We start from the raw sequence: 26861 nt of genomic DNA, 5'->3' as shown, positions 1-26861 counted from the left end.
AAATCAAAAGATAATGTTACTTTTCTGCTAAAAGATTTTTTAAACATGTACATCTCTCAAGAAGTTCACCACAAGAATCCAAGACAGTGTTTACAACTTGTTGAGATTTTTCAATGTCTCTCTGAGCTACAGTATGTCTCAAACCCAGACAATACTTCAAAAGAAAGAGCTAAAGATCTTAGTTAAGAAATCAGATCTGAAATTAAGGGAGGTGCTTTGAAAATTTTTATAGAACTCTTTTATTATTGTGGTTATAATGTAACACGTGAATTTACATAACAGAAATAATGTCAATAATTTCCAAACAGATTTGAACACCGCAAAGAAATGAACACGCCAGTAGAAACATAAATGTTTTTAATAAAAGAAAGTGAGGAATGAATTTGCCCTGAATAATAAGTGCTTATTTGAGACACCAAACATGGTCACAGGTAGGGAGCCCAGCCCAGGTACATGAGACAAAGCAGTTTCTCATTTGTGGCTTCATCGATGAGGTAGTGAACATGGCCTTCAATGGATAGAGGCAAACCCATCACCTTGTTCCTGTTCTTGATAACCCCCTGCAGCCTCTGCTCTATATCAAGGACATGGGTCTTCGCCTACAGAAAACAAAGAGCAAATGTCAACAGTGCAGGTATTTCCAAGATGCTACCACTCGACAATTCTGTCAGAGAAAGTTCAGGTATTGCTGTGTACAGGAAATACAATAGACAATTCAGTGATTGCGTTTGACACCTGTCAAATTCATTCACCCTGGCTTGAAACAGGAATTCAGAATACAACATCACATCACAGTTGTCTGTGAAACGGCATACCTTTTCATTAAGGATTTCTCCGGATTCATTGACGTGGGCTTTTGTACCTCCCTTAACAGGTTTACTCCACTCCACCAACGGATCATGAAGGAAGGTCTTCAAGACACTAAGAAGTTGGAAAGAAACGAGCACAAAGTTCAAACACTGTACTTCATGAATGGAGATTACTCAATGTGTGTAAACCCACAGAGGGAGGAGGTTCCTACCTCATTAACGGCTCCCTCTGATCCCGCATTAGTCGGAGGGTGACCTCACAGGCTTGGCGGAACAGACCCTCAGTTCCCATGGGGCCCATGGCGTGAACCATATTCTGTGTCAGTCGGAAAGGCACTACTTCTGGGACTTCAAATGTTTCACCCTATCACGGAAAAGAAAAGGCTCAAAATTCCCTGCATGCACAAAATGAGCACCTAAAACACGGTTATTCATTGATGTCATTCCTTTTTTCCTTATTGTATAGGGGTTCCCAACCTCCCAATAAGGACAAGCAACATTAGCAGTAAATCAGATTGAAACAAAGAATATAAATTATTCCCTGAAATATATTTGCTGAAAGAAACTGGGCTTAATAACACCTTAAAAACCTTTATAACAAACCTATGCAAAGGACAAAAGTTTGTCTTTAAGGCCTTTGAAGGATTTAAGAATAGAGGAATATGGCTCAGGTGTCACCACTTGATTGTAACAGAATTCCAATTGGAACATACTTCACAAATGAGGGGAGACCATATAGCTAGGTTGGTTTTCTATCACTAGGGGGTTTGAGGATGTTTTGGTGAAAGAAACTTCGGTACTATCTTTGACAGCCCATCTGGGTAGTTTGTTGCAGATGTCTAGCGTATCCACTCCATTTTAAAAGCAATTCCCTTATTTTTGTCTGTGCAGCATTCAGAGGTTGAAGTCATGAGCCAAGTCTTACAAGGCAGGTGCCAGATTGGGTGGGTATATGATAAAAACACACCTGAGGTAATATGCGCACACACCTTATTAAAGAGACAGTTGAAGTCCACATGCACACATTCTCCTGTTAAAGAGTCAAACAGGATGTTTTCTCCATGTCGATCCCCAAGTCCCAGGATGTAGCCCACCATTGACATCACAGCAATGGAGCGGCAATATGCAGATCTACTGCTGTACCTGTAACGAGACACCGTTCCAGGAACTTGCGTTACATTAAAGTGATACGGTTTCCCTCAAATTGTTTGAACAATTTAAACAGATGGAATGGTACAAACCATGAAGTAGGATCAGGGAACGTTCTAAGGAACCACTCATAAAAGACTGGAGGGTGTCGGGGAACGAGAACATTTTTGTGCAGTTTCAATTTTTCCATAAAGGGGGCAGATTTTGGCAACATGTACTTGCGTAACTCCTTTCCACTTAAGTAAATGCCTGAGGAAAAGCAGATCATTAAAATATTTAAGTGAGAAAGAAGAAAATAAGTTAAGGTGAAAGTCTATCATCATTCACATGGGTACTAATAAACTGCAAAATACAGTATGTCATAATATGAAGACCATAAAGATTTTCAAGTCTAAATGTCAATGGTGGTTTACTCATTAGTTTCTCTTCTCAATACATATTTCAGAATTTCCCCTTTAAAAATGTTTAAAATGAGATAATTTTCCTGATACACCCAAATGCCTTTTTTTCAATTCTAGCTTCAGAATCAAATATTTTCTCTTCCCATTTAGTCCCATCTAACTATATAACAATGTAAATATGCAACCATCTAACCATGCACCATGTAATAGCATGACTTTTTAAAATAGTGTTATGTTACACAGATCTAATCATATAAACAAACATCACAGTGTTATGTACAGGTTTTTGATGCAAACTGACTTCTGAAATTATAAGTGTATTCCATGAATTGGCACAATTATAGTCTACATTTATTTTAAATCACTTACAGTATGTGTCAGTTTCCACAATCTAAATTTAAGCATCACTTTTGATTTGCATTACTTCTGAAATAACACATGACTGAGCACGTCCTCACTAATGCCTTTTGATTTAGACTTTTTGCGCTTGTTTTTGTCCTTGTTTAATACCACTAATAGACAATTAGTGAATAAACTTTAGTGAATTTAATTTAAGTTTGTGTACATCCACAAATAACAACTACTTTATTTGTAGGTGTACTGTATATTTACTGCCTTCTTATGAATACTGACTTCTTCAGCAAACAACAGCTTTTCATATGATTCAAATTTCAAATTGCAACAGTTTAGAAATGAATGACATGCACCTTTTTCTTTGTACAATTTGTTGAGGATGTGCCTCAGCCCTGCTGTATTGTTCACCCACTCAATAATCCCACATTCCTCGTTCAAGGGGATGACAGCATAGGTCCTGATGTGCAGCTCTCTCCTCCTGGACTCTGCATCTTTCCTCAGACACTGTAACACAGGGGTCGTGTTTTGAAAAAATCAGCTTACATTTCCCAGCCTTAAACACACATTTTCTGCTTAGAGAAAATTGATCAACAGCTTTAGAAACAAGCATGCTTACTTCTATACCTCTTTGACAAATTCTATCTATAATACAGTTCACGCAGGATAATATGCAAGCCAATTCTTATCATCAGTGTTACAAACTTTAAATGCTGAACACAGAGAAATTTGCAGTGAAATTTGTATAAAAAGTGCATGTATTTATATATTTTTCTGGCCTCCTTTGTTATCAGTGTTAACAATGAGAAAGTAAATCAAACCAGTTATTTAATCAAGAAGCTCTTGACTGAAGTGAAATATTACAGACACTACTAGTCCAATAACAAAGGCTGACTGAATCAATTTTGCCAAATCCTGCCCAACCTTGTTAATGAGGCAATTGAACTCCATAAGCCTGCAGTCCTTCCTCAGATCGTCTTTGGGTTTGCACATCATTGTGTAGAACTTCCCATCTGAGCCTTTCAGCGAGATCTTCTTTGGCTTCTGGAGAGAGGCCAGGATCTCGACCTACGGGGAGCAGAAACATTTGTACACCCCATTTAAAAAAATTGCAACATTAAAAGCATAAATGAGGGTGGCACAGTGGCACAGCGTATAGTATTGATGCCTAATAGCACTGGATCCTGGGTTCGGTTCCTGCGGTGCTATCTGTGTGGAGTTTGTATATTCACGTGGGATTCGTCTGGGTGCTCTGTTTTCCTTCCATGATCTAAAGACCTACTGGTATAATTGGCTTCTGGAAAAATGAACCCAGGTGTGAGTGTGTGCATGTCTGTGTCAGTGTGTGCCCTGTAATGGACCAGCATCTGTCCAGGGTGTATCCCTCTTTGCACCTGTTGCTCACTGGGATAGGCTCCAGCTCCTATGTGACCCTGAACTGGATGAAGCAGCTGGAAAATAGATGGATGGAAACGTGTAAATGAATTTAGGACCAGCATAGCCACAGGAGAAGGGGGAGAAAGCCACTTCACTGAATTCGTCTGTGGTTTAAGAAAACTGGACTGGAGCGCAGGTGGTCCCGACTCTCTCCTACCCTTCTACCCTTACCGTATCATCGAAGCCTGCAAGGTACACCCAGTGGCCGGGGAAAGGGTCATGCTCTGCGTTGGCCCCAGCAGTCGATGGCAGAGTGGGCATCATCACAGACTGTAGCGGAATAAGGATCTCGCTGAACGTGGGCTCCTCCACCAGCCTCTTCAGCATTTTGAAGTGGATGCCCATGCTGAGGGTGGTGCTGTTACCATCAACCTGAAACACAGCAGAAGGACATCTTCATTCTGACCCACCTCACACATGGGGGGGGGGGGGAGCCACGAGATGCTGAATAGCCATCACTGGATAAAAGCATACGGACAGCAGATGACAACTGGGGAAAAACATAGTGGTCTGCTTGTTCACTTTACACAGTAGTAGTTATTCACAAGACCCAGACAAAAGCAGTAGTAATTATCAACATTTGTACTCGGACTGCTAACACTGTTGTACGACTACAGTGAGGAAGACCAGACAGGATTTTAAATGATAAAAGGACGATACCGGTTTGTTGCTTAGCTCCACCAGTTTGTCAGTAAGCTTAGTGGCATCTTCTATAAATTTCTCCAGGGAGTCCTTCAAGACAATCGCCTTTCTGAAGATTTCTTTGCATCTGGTGACACGCATTGGAAAAGAAGACTGCGAAAGAGAAACGGGGACGTTTATGTGAAACACAGTGAAACAATGTGGGCTTTGATTTGTTTTTGACCACTTCACTAACCTTAGAAACCGCAGTCATCATCCACATGGCCTGCTGTGGGTAAGCCAGAAACACTTTGACAATGATGTCCAACAGCACCGTGAAGACGTCGTTATTGGAGTGGCAGATGCGGGAAATCAGCTGAGAGAAGGCGGTCAGAAACTGGTACGGTGCCAGTTTCTTGGTGTGTTCTGTGATCACCGAGTTAATCTGTGCGAGTTCGGAGCACATTTGGTTGCGGTCAGCACGGCCAGCTGCTCAAAAGAAACCAAACACCTTGTCAAATATATTAAAAAAATACATTACAGGTCTGTAGCTACCCAGTAACTGTTACAGCGTACAGCTTTAGAGTAAGAGTAACAATCTTACCTTTCACCCATTCGGAAACCTTTGCACCGAAGTCTAGCCATAGGGAAAGCATTCTTGGCATTGCTTGGTAGATGTACTGATTCCCGAACTGCAAAGCCCTGCAACACAGCAGTTAGATTGGAGAAAGCAATGCATGAATTTATTTTCTGTTGCAGTGTATGTTTGTTATCCATAGTAATTTTCCTCATTAAGCAGAGACTTTTGTTTTGTTCTCGGCATGAAGAATGGGATATTCTGGGACAAAGTCAGACCGCCCTGAATACGTCCGTAATAACCTCTATACATAAAGAGGAAGGAAAATTCTTCAGTTGTATTTACCTGTAGAACGTTATTTTCTGAAAAGACTGTCAGTCCCAATGCAGGGAGGATCCAAGGTACTCTTTAAAAGCTAGCTACTTACTTGCCAAAAAAGGTGACAATGTAACGAATCACATTTCCTTGCTTCTCCATTTTGTTGTCTGTAATCATTGGCATCAGTTTATCGTAGTATTTCGCCAGATAGAAATTCCCATCTTCCCATTCTGGCAAAAGAGTGGTAACATCCTAGAACAGGTAGAATAAATATCACTACACAACTGACTGTTTCCTTATTCCTTTTCTGCAAAGCTAGAAACAAGGCAAAAGAGCAACAATCAACTTAGCATAAGAATGGGAATCACAAGCAGTATCATATGTTGTATATAAAAGCGGCTTCACAAAATGAAATTACTCTTTAGCTATTAATAGCTACTTCAGATTATTAATGTTGTATTTCATCCATAAGAATGAATACTAAAAGGATGTCAGCCAGTAAAAATTAAATAAATTTAAACTGATGTCATCTGTAAATGTTGCCAACACCAAAGGTTCAAACCTTTGCTTGTAATCTGTTATGAATTACTGAAGATCAGAATCTACAATTTGCTGTTACTTTGAGATGCTTCCCAGCATTTTCTATTACCTTAAATACTTTCATAATTGCATTGCTTTCGAAGTTGGCCGTTTCCTCCATGAACCGTCCCACCAGAAGCATTGCCTTGCCCTTGATCTGTGTGCTTTTTGAATCAAGCGCTGATTCATCGTCACCTTCAGGAAAACACTGCTGTACTCCCTTCTGCAAAACGATCAGGGCTAGATGGACATCACCCTACAATGAAATATAAACTTGCTAAAGAATCTGTAACCTGGACGCCAGTCCATCTCAGAGCACACACAGTAACAGACATGCACGCACTCACAGCAGGGCCAGTTTTCCAGAAGCCAATTTTTACCTACCAGGATGTTTTTGGACTGAGTTTTGAGAGGAAACCACAAGTCCACAAGTTAATGACTAATAATCCAGTACCTGGCGTTAGGTTTTCATTGTGGAAAACATCTCTTCCTAACATGAACCTTTCATCATGTATGTGGTTGATAACCCAGAAATAAATTATTTCTTAAATAATGGAGCAAACTGTTCTTTTCTGAAGATGTGTAAGTCAGGTAATATTCAGTTTACCTTGGACCAATGACATTTTGCTTTCTCCATGTAGAACTCTGATAGTCTAGAGTGTTCAGCATTGAGGAGAGCATTGTAGGCCGTCTGGTGACGCCCTGCTTTCCTGGCCACTCGGGCGCTCTGTAGCCAGCACTCTCCTACCAGTTCCTCATAACCGCGCCTGTAAAAAAAAGGGTACATACTGTACTGCCATTGAGTTAATTTAATCACATTATATTGCATTGGCATACCACATACACTGCAATGGGAAAGCATTAATATAAAAACACCAGTGTTGTGTAATTTATTTTAAGAGAAACAGAGATTAGAGGCAGTGTGCAGGATAGTATTAGCGCAAAACGTACTGCTTATTGAAGCTGAGCAGGGCTCGACGCAGAGCAATGATTGGCTCCTTGGCCCGGAAGGAATTCTGGGTCATCTCCAGACGGGCCTGCCAGTTGAGTGTGTGATCCTTCTGCTTGGAACTGTCTTTCTGCTGCTCCATGAAAGCATGCTCCAGTTCACACAGCATATGTAACCTGTTTAAGAAAAAAAAGTCTACCTAAATTAACTCTTTGCTTCTGTTCTTTGATGTTACAAAGGACTGTCTCCAACCACTTTTTTTCAAACACCAAAATCACTCTAGCAATCAGTTTATTAAACAGTTTCATAATGTTCTAAAATGTTTAAATGTCACCTGAGCCACAGTACCTAATAATATACTCGTATCCCCTCTGATACGTCCCGCATTCAAAGCTTGCTGCAGACAATGGAACAACCTGCTCTCTTCTGACTATTTTGAGCTTTTCATAAAATGTTTCAGCATCCTGTTTTTTGGCTGCAAGCAACAACTGACCAAATCTCACACTCCAAGTGCTGGATTTCTGATCTGGAAAGAAAAAATACAACTAATCAGAACAACTGATTATAGAACTGATAAAACATGACAACATATTACAGCACGGTTTATGCATCCCTGTAGTCCATGATGATATTTTTTTTTAGCTTATAAGTTACTTGCAAATATCAGTCTTGGCTCATCTTACCTGAAGCCAGATAATCCTCCAGCAAATCCCACTGTGTTAGTTTCCAGGCTGCTTCAACTCTGTATTGGTTCAGCTCAGACTTCCACTGAGGTCTAAAAGCAAAAGTCAAATTTTTCTGCAATAGTTCATTTTTCAATGTGTACAGTTTCTTACTTCAAGGCATGCAATGCTCTTGGTTACACATGTTAAATTGCAGTCGGTAAAAACAAGATTTGTTACCAAGGACATAATGTCACATTACAATGTGAATAAATGACTTATTTTTATGGTTACCTGTTAGCAAGCACTCCATTGACTTGAGTAATAGCTGTAGATAGCTGCCCCAGTCCAAGCATAGACTTCATTACCCCATGATAATGAACTATCTGCAAAAAAGGAACAGAACTTAGTAAAAACATTTTAAATGGTGTCTTTTGAGCTGTTTTTTATACAAATTATACAAATCAAAAACATTTTGTCTAAACTGTATCATGCTTTATGACTGTCTTTGACACTTAATCCTGTTGCTTTAGCTCAGCCATAAGCACCATCATCATTAAACATGCCTATCCCAAATTTCACACAATTCTGTTGCTGTATGTGCTGAAAAAGCAACCAGCAGAAGGATAAACACAAGAAAAGAAAGTAATTTGATACACAACCCTTGAGAAGACATTTACTGGATTATTTCATGATCAAACTGGTCCAACTACAAAATGCAAAACTATTCATGCAGGTAGATAAAACAAACTATAAATACAGTACATGATGGGAAACTGAGCTAGAAGAATCTCTTAGCTCTTTGTGTAGGAAAAGTAAATGATGTGTCAACACAATGAGGCAAAGTAATTAAAAAGATAAACAAAATGTTAAGTTAAAATCATATTTAATCAAGAGACGTTACGTTAAAAATCTATAAAGTGTCACATTTAGAATATTATGTATAATTTTGGTCACCCATGTTATGAAAAAGATTTTACTGCTCCGCCATCAGTCCAGAGAACAGCAAACGGATAAATTCCAGGGCTTAATCAAATGTCCTACACTGACAGGCTGAAAGAGCCGAACCTTTTTAGTCCTGAACAGAGAAGATTACAGGGGACTAGATTCAAGCATTCCAACCCTCAAGGACACTGTTAAAATACCCCATCCAGCGAATTTCTTCAGAATAAACAATTAAAAAGGAGCCGGAGGGCACAAGTGGAAACTACATGCAAATGCATTTAAAACTGTGAACAAGAGGCTCTTCTTTACCGAAAGTGTCATGGGAGTAAACTACCCAGCCACAAGTCAATAACCCAGTCACCTTTTAAAAAAAAGCTGTATGAGATCTTTGGATCAATCAACTACTCACGACCAACCAGTCTAGATGGGCTGATTGGTCTCCTCTCGTTTTGAAGTGTTCTTCTGTTCTATTCTGAGGCAGTGCAGGAAGAAACAGTTCCTACCTGGTCCGGCTCCAGCTGAATTGCTCTGTCGTAGCAGGCAGTGGCATCATGCAGGAGCCCGATGCTCTCGTGCTCGAGAATCTGCTCTCTCAGAGAAGGCTCCTCTTTCCGAAGGGCATTCACTCCTCTCACCCCGTCAGGCTCATGCATAGCTGCATAGAGTGTCTGACCAATGGCCCAGCAGAAGAAAAGAACGTGAATTAATGTGAATTAACCCGATACCCTAGAACTGTTAAAGATTCACAAGGACTATATGCTCAGAACAATTACCTGCTAGCAATCAAATAAGCACTATGGCCTAGGTGGCCTCCTATCATTTGTGAGCTTTACAAAGCAAGATCCTGAACTGGCAAAAAGATCAAACTTACTTAGATGTAAAAAATCCCCAACATGTCCATGTTTGTGATATACAGTGGTCACATAATTCATTCTATTGTATTTTACCTGCAGGAAGGTAAGATGATTGTGTATATTTTCCTTCTTCTCGATGATGAAGGACTCGAAGTACATGACAGCCCGAGTGTAGGCTTTTGAGCGGAAAGCAGCTTTAGCCAGGACGTCCTGAGGTATACGGTTTAAGAAGGAAACCACATTCTCATACTCTCGGTTCTCTGTGTCAGACACTGGAGGAGGGTGTAAAAAGAGATGTTCAAGGTAATCTGATAACCAGCTTTGTAGGAATTTTCAAGGCTTTGAACAGCTGACCATAAATGTCAGGATACAGTTTGGGGGTAAACATCAGAGTGATCAGTGTTGGAAAAAGAAATAAAAAGTTTTAGATTTGTACCACGAATGTTTATCAGAAGAGAAAAGCACAGATACTTTCACAATGTCTTCTCCCTGTTGTTTTTTCCAAGGATAAAAAATTAACAAATAAATACACATGAAAGAAGCTTCCAAAGATTAGGATCGTCGCAAGAGCAGGAAGGACAGAAGTGGACTCACCACTTAGCTGTCCATGGTCTCTGCTGGAATGTCCAGCAGACTTTTTGGGGTTCAGAGCCTGGGACTTGTGTCTGGCCCATTGTGTGAGGTGGTCAAGCATGGAGAACACTGTCTGAGTGCTCAGCTGACTTAACCCCGAATCATTCTCCTGCAGCTGGGCAATGCGAGAATCACCTTCATCCAGAACTGCCATTATTTCATCATACACCTTAAAAAACACAGAGAAGAAGTCACCAAGTGCAGATACCTGTATTAGATGTATTCTGAGGCCAGACAGGGAAAGTGCAAAGCAGAACACCATTTCAGGCGAGAAAATTCAGAAAGTTTAAGAGAAAGATAAGAGATGCTATGATTTTAATGCAAGTCTGCTCAAGGTTTCTGCTAAACCAGTAAAGGCAACAGACTTCAAGTTGAGACTGAACTACATGGCCTAGATTGGAGTTCAAGTATGGGTCATGTCGTTAGCTGACCAGTGCGATTCCCGAAGAAGAACCATACAATTGGCAACGTACTGCAAAGGTAGGGTTGTGATTAGTCAGCCAGAGTACTTGGGACTGTCCTGCAAAGCACAGCTCCAGTGATTTGCTGTGTGCCTATTGGCTTCCAGTGATTTTAATTAGAAAGTGGCATCCTCTCCAATCTGTGCTTCCTCTCCTGTGAGGTACTGTACAACATGTCAAATAATCAATGGACATGCACATGATCATTTTGTGCCTTGCATGTGTGCAATACCCTGTGTTACTTCTGTCCCTATGAGATGTCAAAGCAAGGTGGCCTTTGACAGTAAGAAAGGGAGGCAGTGCTTTCAAGAACCTTGAAGAGCTAGACACATGGTCTCTCATCATACCTCCTGCTGCTCCTCCTGCGAGCACTGCAGAAGCACGTACACCAATATGTGTGGAAGGAGGTATATGGTCATTGTGTAGTCATACTTGATCACATAACCGCAACAACTGAAAATCTTGCTTGCACGTCCATGCTTGATCTGCAAGCAAAAACAGTCCATAGTTAATTGCAAAAAATCTGTCAATTACGATATTAGACAAAATGAATATAGCACCATACATGTTAAGATACCAATTTATTTTTCACAGAAATCTCCACATGTAATCACTAGCACAAATAAAATGTAGATGTTCTAAAAGCAAGGGTCACAAAGTGAAAAATACCTAGTAGCCACTGATCCAAGTTTTAAACCTGGAATTTTATGTTGCGCAGACAAAGACTGGCTGCAAATTTTGTAAATACAAACTCCAGTCTGGGATTCAGCTGGATGCTCCTACTGAGACTAAAAACTCCACATGGATGTTTTAGGGGCAAGGCCTTAGTCTTTCATCCATTTTCACATGTTAAACACAGATGAAAGTGTGCCAATTGTGTCCAGATTCACAGCACAGCAGATCTATACATTCATAATGTAGAATAAGGAATCCTTTGCAACTCCACAGCCACCTGGTGATGTTATAGGCACGAGGAAAATGAAAACCAATGGCTGCAAAAGATGAATGTATTTTCCTCTTAGATTACACATAGCTTGAGGCAATGTTATGAATAACCACACACAGTGGACTCACTGGCATCAGACACTGATGACTTTCTGTAATGATTCTCAGAGAAAACAAAATCTCAACCATCAAAGGGAAAGATTTGGTGTCATTTGTGGTAGTTTCATGGCCTTTATTATTATTTTTATTACATTGAAGATCTTATTTGAATATTTATGTGCATAACTGAAAAAAAAAATAATTCGAGTTTCAAATCATGATCTACACAATCCGTCCTTAATATATTAACTTATGAACGCATTCAACCAGCAAACCCTGTATGTTGCCTCACCTTTGATATCAGATAATCTGCCCATGTCGCAGACCACTGTGCAAAGCTGTTCCCACGCTTACTTAAGTAGATAGGCTTGTCCAATTTGAATTTCAGCTCCTTCTCACAACCTTTATATCTGCAAATTCAAACAATTTACAAATAGGAAGTGCAGTTCAGTCCTTCTATACAGACACATGAGTCAGTCAGACCAATATCTAAAAACAGCAACGTTGTAAAGACCTGGTGTTGAGATGTGGTTCCAATATTTCTTGAACCTGCTCTGGAAAACGCCTCCAGAGTCTTCTTCCTGGACTGTCACTTGCACCTTCTTGGCATTCATATATGGCAAGGAGCTCCTGCAAAAACATTTCCAATACTTGAGAAGGAATGAAAACTCTGGACTGGAGAGTCCCGATACAGCCATTGCAGTCTTTGCTTTAATCTCACTTGAGCTTTTGACTGCTGAGATCTTAAAAAATCCTGGCAAGGTGAAACAAAGGCCACTGTAACTCTCTGGTTGTAAACTGCACAATGTAAAATAATTTGACAACCAAGAAGTTATTGTTGTGTTTCTTTTTCTTCCATGAATTACCTGCATAGCGTAGGCTGCTGCGTCCTGGGCCTCAGATTCACCTGATTTTGCAAGAAAGAAACCAGTCAGGTCTCTCAGCAGCTCAAAAGCAAAATTGGGATCATCCACTCCACTCTGCAACAGTGAAAACATAATAGGTAAATGCTGTGATAAACACTAACTTTGCACTGTTAAACATGAAAATAACACAGTCTTCTAAGAGTCTTACAATTTATGTTGTCATGTAATATCTATTATTTACTTTGCTATGGTCTTTTAAAAAAATTAAATAAACGCATTTCTCCCCTCAGATCTAAGAGTTAAAAATGACATTTTGCACTCTGGTACAGCATTACAGTACCACGAAGGTGGAGCCCTTGCGCTGCGTCTCGGCGGTAGACAGGTCCAAGCGCCCGGGGTCGATGGCTCCAAGCTCCCCCAGGCACTCCCCGCACAGCAGCTGGGCCTGCGGGCAGACATCCTGGCAGCTCCTCAGCAGCACCGTCACCAGCGAGGAGATGATGGGCTCCACCGTCTCGCTGTCCATCACGTACTTCAGCAGCTTCTCCTGTTGGGCAACGCCAGCGCGGCGAACAGCGGCGGGTCAGGCTCCGCTCGTTTGACAAGCTGATTTTAACGCAGTGAAGAGGAAGCACTGTTTCACACAGGTTTACCCGACTTACACAAATTATATAATAATGTTTCTTTATTAGCCCCTATACAATTTCTTGCATTAGGAATTCATCTTTTCGCATACCCCAGCTTTTCTCCATGGAGACACAGACACACAGACAGGGGGTCAGAGCGCAGGGTCTGCCGTTGTACGGCGCCCCTGGAGCTGTTGGGGTTAAGGGCCTTGCTCAGGGGCCCAACGGAGTAGGATTCCTCTGCTGGCCGCGGGATTTGAACCGGCAACCTTCCAGTCACAGGCCCCATTACACTCACCATATTTTAGGGGGGGGCACAAAATTAAACTCAGCTGGCCATTACCTGGTTCTTGTACATCATCTCCTTCAGACTGGTGAGAGCGTGAATGCGCACATCAACATTTTCATGCTGGATGGCTCTCATAGAGAGTTTAAGAGCAGTCTGCAAGTCTGTACTCTTTAAGGTTTGCTGAAAAAAGATGCAGTAACACATTCATTTTCTGTACTGTGCCGTAAAAGAAACTTTAACTGAAGTATTACGGTTTTATCCAAATAGCTACCTATATAGGTGACAATTACTAACCTCCCTGTAGTCCTGTAGAACTTTATGGATCTCTTTCAATTCAGGATGGTCGGGTAAAAAATAGATCTCATGCAGAAAATCTTGTACCTCATCCCTGTTGGAGCAAAAAGGTGAAAGGTACAAGGAGCAGCATTCTCAGGGTGATAAACATTGTAAGTCTTATAAATGTAGAAATGTAACAGAAAATCAAAATGATTCCCTTCTCAACCTTTTGAGCAGTTTCCTGACTTCATATACTTTTGCATGTCAGGAATTCTGCTATATTGGACGGAAGAATATATATAAATTGATAGAAAATGTACTATGATGCATTATCTCAAACAGGTAAAGCTGAAACTGCATGCTAAGATTATTTTAAAGTGCACACTCTCACAAAAAATAGGTGTCCACACAATTGACTCCATATGACGTACCTGTTTTCAACAATAAGATAATGAAGTATTACAGCTGCCTCTTTGGGCTGAATGGGGATGAGAGGCAGCAGAGCCACAATCACGTGGCTGAGAAGAGGTCCCAAATAAGACTTTTCCAAGCAGTGGACAAAGCAGTCCCAGGACCTCAGAAGGGAAACAACAAAATATGATAAAACACATTTCCTACTACGAAAAAGCACTAAGAATTCATTTTTAATTAGTGCCTGTGACTTGTAAATAACAGGACAAGAGATGAATAATGGAGCATTAGATCTTTTCTTTGCATGTTTCAGTGGAGGGTTGATACAGCACACAAAATTACTATTAACCACATCAAATACAATGTACACTAATATACTCTTTGGTGTCAAGTGTAAGCTTAAGAAAGTAATAGTGTGTAGTAGTGTAAGCTTAAGAAACAATAATAACATTTTACAGATTTAAATATCACAAAGTCTTACTGGCAACAGAGCTCTGGAAAATCATCTTTGTATCTCAGGCCTGTCCTCAGAGTGGTCATCATCTTCACCCTCACTGAGCCAATGTGCTTGGGCCCCATCAGCTTCATCAATGCCACCAAACTCTTTAAAGCCTGGACAAGTGACCACACGCATTTTTTTAGAAGGAGCTACAATTCAGCGCTCACATATATTAAGGCTCCAGAGCACAGAAGTCATTATGTTCCAAGAAAACTATTTTTATTAATATATAATTTGGCTAGACATAGGCTAACACCCTTACTCTTTTCAAGAAATTACCTGGAATTTTGAATGACCACAGAGAGTCAGGACCATGTCTCATCAAAGGACAGTGCCTTTCTACAGCATAGTGTCCCCATCACTATACTGGGGTATTAGGACCCACACAGATGGCGGGTTGAGTGCCCCCTACTGGCCCCACTAATATCTCTTCCAGCAGCAACCTTTCACAGTCTAACACCTGCTTTGCATCAGTGGGTTGCACTCTCTGAAGAGACTGTACCTGAACATTTCCCCATTAATATACTTGCCAAGCTGTATATGTACTGTATTTGTACAGTAATTAGAAAATACATTAACATTTTAGAGTACAGTGTCTCTATATACAGTATGTATTCACAATAGTGTCACCTCTATAGCGTATACAGTATGTATTTACAATATTTTTCTTTCTTTAGTTGCACTTAAAATTTTCACTTTTATTAGGTCTTATAGGCTGTTGCAGATGAAATCTGAAACTGGAAACACATTAAATTTCCACAAATTCTAAACATCCACCCTGACCAGTGTACAGCTGTACGTACCATCTTCTTCTTCACATTCTCCCCCAGATTGGACCTCAGTAGCTGTCTGTTGAAGAAGGCCAGGATGCCCAACAGCTTGGGCTGTAAATAGTCTGCCTGCACAGGAGACAGATTAACACATTAAAAAAAGACCATAAAAGAAACGTGAAGTCCCAACAGACTGAGAAAGTCTGAGAAATGCCAAAGCAAAATCTACCTGTGCAGTGCTTGTGTATTGGACTGTATTTTATTGCTGTCCTGTTTTTTTTTCTGTTCTCTTTCACTTCATTTCTTTGTGGGAGGGGGAGGTCGTGAGAACAATTCAATCCCTTTGTGCTGACGAAGGACAAAAGCAAGTTGACCTCTGCCCCAAGATAAAATATGAAGTGCTAACCAGTAATCAGGGATTCATCTAATCTTAATAATAAAACTCCTCAAGTTTATTCCGAAAATGCTCCTTTAAACGACGTACGGGTGTGTAAACTGCATTTTGCTTACTTGAGAAATGCTGTAAAGCATGTTCACAGGTTAGACGATGGCTATTAAAACGTCTGGCTGCGGTTCCATGTAAACTTTAAGAGCCTGCAGGGTTTCGCAGCCCCTTTCACCCTCAGGTTTACCATAAGCTCCGCTGTGGTAATATCCCGTGGTCCCTGGTAGGGGTCATCACTGGAGGCGAAGGAGGCCAGGATAGCCAGTCCATTGAAGACCTGCTGGTAGTGGTCCCCGAGCCGCAGCAGCAACTCGTTGTGCAGACCCTGGAAATCCTGTCTCAGCAGACTTCCCAGCTCTATCTCCGTCTCGTTCTTCAACACAAGGAGGAGCAGCGCTGTGACTGCCAGCCACTTTCACTTACAGTCTGATGCGATTTAAATTGTCTGATTTAAACACGTTACGTAACAGTAAAACCCAAACCAACATTAGCCATATTTCCATGAAGGCGGAGGCATTTGAAAAATCCAATGGACTTCAATGCTAGAGGCACCATTCAAAATGAGAAAACTCAGTTAAAAATCAGCTGAGCGGATGCAGTTACCTTGAGATAGTGGAAAGCCCTTTCCAGCTCGTCCTTAGCACAGGAACAGACCAGGTGGGAGAAGATGAACTTGAAGTTGTTGATGAGGATCTCCCTGCGGTTGACCTTCAGCTGCTTGGCGATGGTGCGGATCAGCGCGGAGGCCGTCAGGCTGGCTTTGGCAGCCAGGTAAGGCAGCAGCTCCTGCACTGTGTCCTGCAAGAACAGAGCTGCCTCAGATCGCCAGTATACAAGAAATACAAACCGGTGCCGCAGACATACTGCAAAGAAAGGAAAACCATCTACAGCTACTTTAATTAAAAAAAAAACACTATTTTCCACGGATTAAAACTTTAATCTGAGAATAACTTCTTCGTTGCATAACATTCTCTAACATACTAATGAAACTCTTTGTAGAATAAGTGTGTAATCAGAATAAAACCCTGTATATTATATAAGTTTAGTGGGTCACTCCCTAACAAGTTCCTTACAGAGCAGCTCCTGGGAAAGTGGATTAGCCAACTACTTAGAATGTTCAGTAAATGTATTAAAACATGTTCAATCATGTCAAACTAGAAAAGGGTCACCAGTAACCAAAGAATAACAAGCCACTATTCACTTACACTGAGGAAGTGATTGAGATCAGGGAAGTCAAACACATGGGCCACCTGAGAGAGGATGTCAAGAGCTAGCTCTCTCTGACGGGAGGCCTCTTGCTGCAGAGACTCGCTGCTCTGGTCTGGTGTGCTGCTGAGAGCTGTTGCATGTCTGGAGTGCAGAGACTCCACCAGGAACTGCCAACATAGGAGAGGAAAGATATTGTTGTGTCGTTAAAATCCACTGCAGGGGTCTCCAACCCTGAGGCTGGTGTGAACCAATTCAATTATTCTAGTCGTCCTACATCACCTGCTATTTAATGATTAGGAACACTTACTTAAGCAATTAATCAACTATTGTTTCAATGAAGTGAACATTGATCTTTGAGGGGTGATATTCTGGTTTTTGTTCTAACTGATCTCTAAATTACTTAACTGAACATACCACCTGTTTAATCGATCATGGCTAGCTTATTCCAGGCTTTTAGAAATTGATCACTTAAAGGCTATCTATTGAACTGAAGTGGGACTCACCAGGACCAGGGATGGAGACCCCTGCTCCAATCAGAAAAATGTTTTCAAAAGAAACAGCTTTCAGGAAAGCATAACACGGCAATCAATCATTCAGTAACATGAAGTGCTCTGTTTTAGTATCTGCAAAACCCATCTCCAAATAAACCTTGGTTTCCATCATGTTGCAGTAGTAAAGAAGCAATAAAGTAGCTACATTCAACACTTGATTGTGAGCTCATATGTTCTCAAGACCTTACCTTGCAGACAGGGTTTTGGTATTGCCTGAAGAACAGCTTGAGCTTCAAGCCCTTGGAGGCAGCCAGGGCTCTGATCTCAGTGTATGCCATCAGCGAGATGAGAGTGGACTTGGACAAGAGGCAATGCAGGAGATGCAGTAAAGCAAAAGATACAAGATCTCCTTTGGCAGCTCTGCAACACACCAACAGAATAACGTAGCGTGTTTAAAATTCCACAGACCACCGGCATGTTTAAATCTGATGTCTTCTTACCCAGTTGTCTGAGCAAAAGGTCAATCACATTGTGAACAAAACTGAGAATCCTGCAAGGATGTGGGGTGGTTTATATTGGCAAACCGTGCTTTTAACAGCTTTCGAACTCTTCTGTTTTGAAAAATTAAAATGGGGGAAACCAAGCTGCCAGCCCACGTCTTCGATTCACTCACTTAAAACGAAATATATCTGAATACTACACTCAGTTAGTAGTGCTCTCCTTTAACAAAGGGAAACAAATAAAAAATACCTTCCGATTTCTCCCGTGGTGAATATCAGCGTTTTCTTCAAATCATTATTTCTTGAAGTTTTGGAATTTGTATAAGCTTCTTTTATTTGGGATACAAGCAGCTAAAATTAAAACATATTGAAGTCAGTCATGAACATTAATGAGCTGATAACGAGCAATGTCATGCAATGTTGTCCAGCCAAGCCACATACCCCAGTTTCTTGTTTTACTTTTAAAGAAAGCAGGTCTTCAATTACAAATAAATGTCTTCTCACAACCCAACATATTTAAGATTACTTTAAGGCCAAGAAAATTTCTTTTTAACTGCTGTCAAATAAAGTACATTTTTAAGTACATTAGGACCAACTAGATCATACTATGCGATACACAGCAGGGGTCTGTATTCTCCTGCTTTTCCAATTTGTATAACCTTTCAGCAATGTTTAAAAATCAATATTTTAAAACCGTTCAAAAAGCCAAATGAATTTACCTCTTTGAGACAGCCTTCGCTGGACCAGGATTCCAACATGTATTTGATTTTTTTAGCAAACATCATCCTAACCTCTTCCTCTGGATCCTGTATAAGGTTGACAAGAGCGCTTAGAAGGGCCTTTGTGTCCGGATCGCAGTTTCCGAGGTTCACATGCCTGCACAGGTGGGGAATGTTTTCTGTAAAAGCTGAATGGGGGGGAAAAAAATTGACCCACACCGCCAGAAAACATACTAGCACAGGAGAAGAAAAGAAAACAGAATTCCGAGTAAATATAACTTTAAAAGCTACTGTACCAATTCATCTAAAACATACCTAACGAGTCATAACTTTTACTAGAAAAACTAACAGACCACTGAAATCAACTGCTCCAGAAATCATCAGCCCTCAGAGTGGGGGCAGTGTTGTCCATGATGAGCATTTATTGGCAACACCTTTTGAGGTAACTCCAGTAAATGGGTGAACAAGTAGAGGATGCACACATGAATATTTTTAACGGCCCAGAAACATTTTGTAACAAGCTGAGAAACAGCTATATTCCACAAACCTAGTTTCACTGTACTGTCCATCTCAGGCTTCAGAAGTGCTGGGAATGGAGTGAAAATGGAAGCACTGATTGTGGTCACGTTCCTGGAATGGGCCGAGTTCATAGTAATGCAGCTGCAGAGGAGGGTCTGGCCAGTGGGTTCCTTATGCGGGATCCTGAGCTGTGATGCTTCTGAAAGACAGCATGCCAGATGGCCAGTGATTCCAGCCAGTTCTTTCTTCACCAGTACGGAGTTATCCTGGAGTTTACTTCTGCACCAGAAACAAATCAGAAATGATTAATTGGAAACAAACACACAGTTTTGGCTTGTCAAATCAGGATAATCACTGCAATTTCACCCTAAAGTGTTTTTATTTTTAAAAAACAAGGCATTGCATGATATCTAGATCTAGTGCTTTTGAAATGATAATACATACAGCAAAACCTCATGTATGAGGCTATATGACTTCATGCCCAGGTGATGGAGCAGGAAAGGAAATCCTTTCACTGCACTGGCACGGACATCATCACTTTTACTTTGCAGGGCCCAGCGGTACACTGATGACCTCCAGTCACTGCATGTCTTCTTCGGCAGTAAAGACAACAGATACACACAATGTGCCTGTGCCTGAAATGCTGTAAAAAAAGTTCAAAATTAATTAAATACTTGTAAAGAATATTTACACCTAGGGTATTTTCAACAGGAGCTTAACCAGATAAGGTTGTTGATTGGAGAGCCTGTGGAGATAAGATAAAATGAGATAAGATCACTTTATTGGCCATATACAATTTCTTGTACTAGGAATTTGTCTTTTCGCATACCCCAGCTTGCTCTCCATGAGACATACAGACAGGGAGAGAAGCTTGGGGTCAGAGCGCAGGGTCAGCCATTTATGGCCATTTATACAGCGCCCCCGGAACAGTTGGGGTTAAAGGCCTTGCTCGGGGGCCCAATGGAGTAGGATTCCTCTGCTGGCCACGGGATACGAACCGGCAACCTTCTAGCCACAGGCGCAGATCCTTAGCCACAGAGCCACAGCCCTTATTAAGACCTCGTCCAGAGTTCTCTTGTTTGAGTTTGGATTACATCATTCAGCATGGTTCTACAAGTGATGGGATACAGTTTTCTGCAGATGGGTCACCTAGAGTGTCCTGGCTTGCCATGTTGCCAGCGAGAGATGTAGACTGCCCTGTAGCTCCGCTAAGTGATACTAACTCTCCCACGGCATGGTTTTGCTGAATGGAAAATGAATGGTATATAGCTCTGACTGGGCACATTTCAGATGAGAAGCTTACAGTCTTCGTCCCTTCCTTTAGGACACACAGATAGCAGTGGAAAGCTGAGCTAAATAGCTAAGTAATAAAATGCGATCCCAAATCTCGAGTAAATTGAGACAGAATTTGGCATTTCAAAATTAAAAAAAGAAAGGTCTATATCAAGATTCGTTTAAAAAAATCCATTAATTGAACTACTTTACACAGTGTTTATTCAGGCAACAAAATTCAACTCGTAACTGCATTAACAAAAAAAACTGACATTCTTTCAGAGCATTACGAAATCCCTTAATTCTTGAGAAAAAATCACAAAACAAAATTACCCACTGCACTCACAAAAACTGCTGGACAGCTTCTGACTTAAGCCAATGAGGTTGGAGGAAAAGCCCGCTGATTGAAATACAGGCTGTGCGGAGTACTCCCATATCCATGGCAATGACAGCAGAGCGCAGAGGCTCTTATAAAGACCCCCGTCACCCTGGCTGCTCACTACAATACAAGAACAAAGGATGGAAACGTTATTTCATTGTATTTAGAGCAGGCATTTTGAGAGCAGAGAATGAAGAGAATTACAGCTAAAAGTCTGGGCGCCCTCATAGGCTCTAAAATGACTTTCCTTTGTTTGAAGATAGTAAAAAAAAACATTGTAGTAAAAGTATGAAAATCCCTCTCTTGCACTAATACATCTTCCTCATCTTTCAGCGGTAATAGGCCAAACTGGGCTCTGTTACAGTACCATTCATGTAGAGGATGGCGTCAATGATCTGCACAACTCTGTCTGCTGCCAGCCCCAGTTCGTCTGAACTGCTGGCACCTCCCAGCATGGCCCTGCAAGCCTCTACAACCTGGAACATCATCTTAGGATGGACCCAGATCAGTTGTGCTTTAGATGATGGATTGAGAGTCCCCGACGTCGCACTGCTGTAGCCGTTGGCCTTCACACCTCTGTAAAACACGGACACACATGCAGATAGTTACTGAGCCAGTTAGTTAGTAGTAGTTAGTATTCGCTGATGTTACATTAAACTTTTAAGTAATTCAGGTAAATAACTGATACAGACACATAAACGAAATAGGGAGATCTTTCATTTTGTCAATTCAAATTTGTATCGCACCCCTATCTCTGACTCCAAAGGAGTTTTACACAGAAACCTGATATTGGACTGGGGCCCAGCCATCAAATCATAGCACAGGGGCACAAGACAATGTGCTCTTCACAAATCACCTCAAGCTTCATTGCATGCTTTTGCATGGAAGGTCTAGGAAATGGACTCCTGCTACCTCCCCCAGCTGCAAGCCGATTTACAAGTGTCCAGTGTACCTGACTGCGGTGTGAGAGAAGCAGTGACAAGAGCAAAGGGCAGCCAGATGTAGTATGACAGCTACGCCCTCCAAGGTGCTGAGTGGGTCGGGTCTGGACTGGTCCTTCAGTAAGGATACCATTGCCACCAGCTTGCTGTCAATGGCAGCCCAGATCTCGCTCTTCCCCTTCATCTCCACCAGGTCACAGCTGAGCACAGACACAAACATCAGAACACGGCAAGTGGTACTAAAAGCAGCAAGACAATCAGATCCTCATCCACGTGAGATTACAGTATGTCACTAATACATGCATTCCTCAAATACATGACTCCTGAATAGTGTAGTCCTTGCCTTAGCAAGCTGTAGTTTTCGAGTTTATTAAACGGCACATTGATTCAATGACTTGGAAGGACCAATACATCAGTCTATGTTTCACTCATCTAATACCCCACTGATTACTATAAGCTAAACTGTGCCAAACCCACCACCACAGGACCACTGCTTGCATTTCAAACAACGCCTGTTGGACCAGTGGGTTCCAGCATTGTTCAAGAGGACACTTCTGGTTTTCAGTCCCAGAGAGCTCCCATTAAACAAACTTGGATCAGAGATACAGTAATTATATCAAAACAGAGACTGCTAGCCTATTCTGTACTTAGCTTCAAGCCAACAGAAAGTTTATAAATGCTGTATTAGTAGAACAAATGAGTGTTTTACACAAAACAATATCTATAATCACATTAAGTACAATACCAACAGACTATGGGATACAAATTCTGAATTTTTGTATTCATGATGGGCTTATTAGATTCCATACTTGAATCAGGCATTTGTAATAATGGATAAAAACCTTAACACTACTGTATCTCACTGTGTCCTTTTGATTCTAATGATTCTTGCAGGTTGCGAAAGGATACTTTCAATTATTTTCATCACAGATAAACCCTGAAGTAGCCAAAATCTGAATGTCTGCTTTTTTTCACCGCAGATTAAGAAACCAAAAAAACAACTGATGGAGATTCACAGTTGTGGGTATTTACCATAAAAGGGCTTCTTTCTGAAGGACTGACAATAGGATGTAATTATCAAAGTAAATAAAAGCAACACTAAAACAGTGGAGCTGTCTTACACCAGTGAATTGTGGGGATTTTTAGCAGGTAGTGGAGAAAATGATAAGCATGGCCTCTTGGCTGGTTTCTCACTGCCGCTTTGACAATTTTCATCCGAGTCAGAAGAGGCGTACTGGTTTTCCAAAACAGTGTTCATTTCCTCCATCTTCAATGCGACATACAAATAGCTCACCAGGAACTGAACAAAGTACACAACAGAAAATAAGAATTAATATGCTTTATTTTGTCAAATACCAAATAACCCCCTCCCTAACATCTGTTTAACCCTCCTATGGGAAAAAAAACAGTTTGAGCTGTCTACCTCTATCTGAAAACTCCTTCATCAACTACAGGGCGGTTTTCACTACCCCCTAGGTTTGTGGTACATAGGCAGGGATGTAAGGAAATTGTAATTCAGAATTAGGACTGAAAACATATTTCTCTTACTTTGAATTACCCTGTACATTATTTGTAGATTCATTTAATGTAAAAACTCTGAATACAACAACATTTCAAGCAGTGAAGGCATAGTTTAAAAAAGAAAACCAAGTTGCCAAAGTTAGGGAATTGTGCTTTTTCCTGCTTTAAAAAATGTGAAAAACAAGTCACCATTCACAGCTTTACATATTAATGATAAATGATGGACATTTTAAAGTACTGAATTTAATTTACTTGGAATAACGCACCTATGTATTCTAACGTAGTTCAGGTGGGTAGCTGTGTCAGCATGTGTAGGCTGCAAAGGAACAAGTTATAGGTTTATTCCATGCTGAAAAAAAGAAGAAAGAGAACACAACGTTTCGGCCGTGGAGCCTTCTTCAGGTGTGCCTTCTTCAGCACACCTGAAGAAGGCTCCACGGCCGAAACGTGTTCTCTTTCTTCTTTTTTTCAGCATGGAATAAACCTATAACTTGTTCCTATGTATTCTAACACCCAAAACCAAAAATGTGCACATGCAAAGTGTGACATTTTAATTTGCAGAAATATATAAGCAGGATCAAAAAGTCAAATTACAAACAGTGCCTCACTAACCTCCTGGTGCCTCCGAGCTCCAATCATCTCGATCAGGGCTTTGCAGATGCCATGAACGCGTTCTTTTCTGATCTGCTCTGCCGACTCGTATCCAGGGGGAACAAACTCCAGTACGAACCGAAATATTTCGAGGAGGGCCGTCTGGATTTCCTCCGACTCAAACCTTTCCAGCAGCCCGTTCACAACGAGCTCGTGGAGCTTCTCCAACACCACGTTCAGGTAAACCCGCTCGAGCTTTCGGTGCGTCTCCGGTTCGTGTACAAACACTAACCGGGTCAGCCTGGCAAACTGCTTCTCAAACAGCTTCAAGGCCGATTTGTCAGCCGTACTGAAGGAATGCAGCACCTGGAGAAAAGCCGCGAAGAAAAAATGTGCGTTTTCTTCGGGGAAACCACCGAGCTCCACAACGCGAGAGATCAGTTCCATGGCTCTCCCCTTTAATTTAGGGCTTCCATACTGCATAACAGAGCAGCTCAGCTCCCAAATAATGCTGACCTCTCTTCTAAAAAAAAAGCCATGAAGGACGTCTGCCAGAACGGTGAGCACGGTGCCTTCGAGCATTTCAGCAGAAATCACTGATGACAGCTGAAAGACTGTAGGCGTCAAATAGGTGGCGCAACCTTCTGGGATCACTGAAAATCTCTCAATAGCAAAAGGCCACATAGGAGGCTTTCTGCCGCAAGTACTTCGTGCATTTCGCTTATTCAAACAGATCAGATCCTGGAGAAGCGCTAAAAGTTCCTTTGACAACATTCCGAATATAACAGGGCATTTAACTTTAAACAGCTGCAGTAAGGAACAGATGACGCTGGCTATCTTCTGATGCAAGGTCTCACACTTAGGGGCTGCAGCAATCCTCAGAAGTCGAGTAATAATCCACTTACTGAAATCTTTAAAACAAAAAGAGAACACTGACTGAAACCACAGAAATCACCGAACTGTAGTTTCATTTAACACAAAAATAGCTGCAGCTAAACTTTACTGTCACGTGTTTTCATTTACAGACATACTGGAAGTACAGGAACTCAAATCTGGCTGTCTGAACCCTGGAATTCACAGGATGTCTTAATCACTTCTTAATTAAGTAAATGAGTGTTCAATATATCCAGAAGCAGCAAATCAAAGAAGTGCAGTTTAACCAGCACTGTTAACTGCCATTAATAAGTAAGTGACTTTATTGGGTGGAGATAGAGGGGACCAACGATGATGTCTGTGACAATACATTCCAAGGTTCATTCTTTTTGACATTAGAGTTAATATATTCATTCATCAAAACACAAAACTCACCAGTGGAACTGTTTTCCATATCCTTGAATTGGCAGGCAGGGTTTCCAAACATCAGTGGGGATGACTTTATGATGTGTTGTATGAAGTCAAGCAACATCATGCAGGCGGTCTGTGGAACATTCTTTTTTGTCAATTCTAAGGCAACTGAAAGAAGAAAGTTTGTAAGATTACTCATTAAATTGTATTGTTTCCTTCTTCTATTAATTTATTGGCTAATGATGCTGCAGGGATCTTATGTTTTGAGCACTGTAACGTGTTCCTCAGGATTTAAACTCTAATGTGCAAAAATGAGTGCAGTGCAGGAGGTTTAAAGAACTGAGCTTCAGAGCAAAGACAATGTTTGTGTGACTTGACCTCTGAATTATTGGAATAAAAGAGTTATTGTTACAATTAAACTAACAGTATCTGCTGATTACTTTAAAGATTCATTAAAGGCTTTTTTGCGATTTTACATTTTTTATACCTCAATCCGAAATAAAAGTCAACTGACAAATCTCATTATCTAATGCAGACAGGATGTATTTCTGCAACAACAATTTAGAAGAGGGTATTTTTGGGATTAGCACCTCATCTTAGGTCCTCAACATGATTTTAGACTGGAGTGACTTCGTTTGGAATTTGCATGTTCTCCACAAACCCACACTGCTTTTTGCCAGCGGCTCCAGTTTCCTCTCATCTTCCAAAGACCTGCTGCTTTGTTGTCACAGGGTACACAAGCACAGGAACGATTCAAATGCACCATTTTAGGTAGGTGCCTCTAAATTGTCCCCAAGTATGTGGACTGTACAACTATCTGGCGACCTATCCAAGAGTTAGATCCGGCTTTGCTTCAGAGACAGCTGACACTAGCCAGGAACGAGAAATATTTTCTGAAAAACTTCAATAACTATATTTTCGATTTTTAACACTTTCAGGATTTTAAAACGGAAAGCTACGTGCGTGTTGTTTAACCTAATGAGGAGGCAAACACATTTTCCACTTACCCAGATTTACGTCTGTCAATATCCTGTCAATAAACTGGCAGAGTATTTGTCTGGGTTTCTGGACAACACTGTTGTACTCCTCCGGGGGAGCGCTACAGACAAAAAGAAGCATAATTTATTAGCTAAAATACGTGGCTCGTTAAAAAGGATTGTCATATAATGCAGTGTATAAACTAAAAACCAGGTAGTTCACGAAGTTAAAGTTATTTTGTTAGACGTCAGATCTCACAGAATGAACTATATTTCCAAGATGAGTTAAGAACACTTACCTCCCAAGTTCCTGCAAAGCAGGAATCATGGCTGCCATTTCTAAGCCTTGGTCCATCTTTGTGTTTTTTTAATAATGTACATTCAAAGTGGACGTAGATATATTGTGTGCACTCTTTTGTACATTAAGTCAGCAGCATTTCATGACCACACGCATATCTCAAAACTTTCGCTCCCTCGCTGTAACGC

The 26861-nt window shown here is 41.0% G+C and overlaps 1 protein-coding gene across 2 annotated transcripts; it reads right to left on the bottom strand.

Annotated features, from left to right (window-relative positions):
- Positions 1–223: 223 nt before the first annotated feature.
- On the bottom strand, positions 224–26854 carry atr (ATR serine/threonine kinase). 2 transcript variants are annotated; one of them, XM_015361349.2, is made up of 47 exons: positions 26675–26854; positions 26406–26497; positions 25423–25566; positions 24136–25025; positions 23124–23302; positions 22014–22202; positions 21429–21637; positions 21029–21181; positions 19855–20053; positions 19439–19689; positions 18892–19079; positions 18423–18523; positions 17921–18092; positions 17178–17348; positions 16576–16770; positions 16160–16345; positions 15561–15656; positions 14740–14870; positions 14279–14422; positions 13866–13959; positions 13626–13751; positions 12997–13203; positions 12657–12770; positions 12305–12420; positions 12083–12200; positions 11094–11231; positions 10247–10454; positions 9746–9924; positions 9302–9466; positions 8148–8239; positions 7875–7966; positions 7540–7717; positions 7194–7367; positions 6850–7009; positions 6313–6498; positions 5773–5915; positions 5373–5470; positions 5025–5257; positions 4808–4942; positions 4319–4519; positions 3635–3778; positions 3067–3217; positions 2051–2207; positions 1799–1952; positions 1022–1173; positions 816–921; positions 224–599 (listed from the first exon to the last, which is right to left on the bottom strand). In XM_015361349.2, the coding sequence occupies exons 1-47, from the start codon at positions 26728–26730 to the stop codon at positions 426–428; spliced, it is 7941 nt and encodes a 2646-aa protein (XP_015216835.2). In that variant the 5' UTR covers positions 26731–26854; the 3' UTR covers positions 224–425. The 2 variants fall into 2 exon arrangements, with proteins under 2 accessions (XP_015216835.2, XP_015216836.2); XM_015361350.2 differs by having other exon boundaries at positions 19439–19686.
- Between the last annotated feature and the right edge of the window lie 7 nt (positions 26855–26861).

Source organism: Lepisosteus oculatus, chromosome 13 (genome assembly GCF_040954835.1).
Source record: "Lepisosteus oculatus isolate fLepOcu1 chromosome 13, fLepOcu1.hap2, whole genome shotgun sequence".
NCBI classification, from domain to species: Eukaryota; Metazoa; Chordata; class Actinopteri; order Semionotiformes; family Lepisosteidae; genus Lepisosteus; species Lepisosteus oculatus.
The sequence above is the reverse complement of the archived record's forward strand: the minus strand, read 5'-3'. Positions and strand labels throughout refer to the sequence as shown.

What these genes read in the sequence shown, in the direction of transcription:
- atr (XM_015361349.2), bottom strand. Translation starts at nt 26,730, where the DNA reads ATGGACCAAGGCTTAGAAATGGCAGCCATGATTCCTGCTTTGCAGGAA. An exon ending in CTCATACATGAGGTTTTGCT is followed by an intron (nt 19,690 to 19,854) that starts GTATGTATTATC and finishes TTTCTGGTGCAG; the next exon opens with AAGTAAACTCCAGGATAACT. An exon ending in CAGCAGCCTACGCTATGCAG is followed by an intron (nt 12,421 to 12,656) that starts GTAATTCATGGA and finishes ATGTTTTTGCAG; the next exon opens with GAGCTCCTTGCCATATATGA.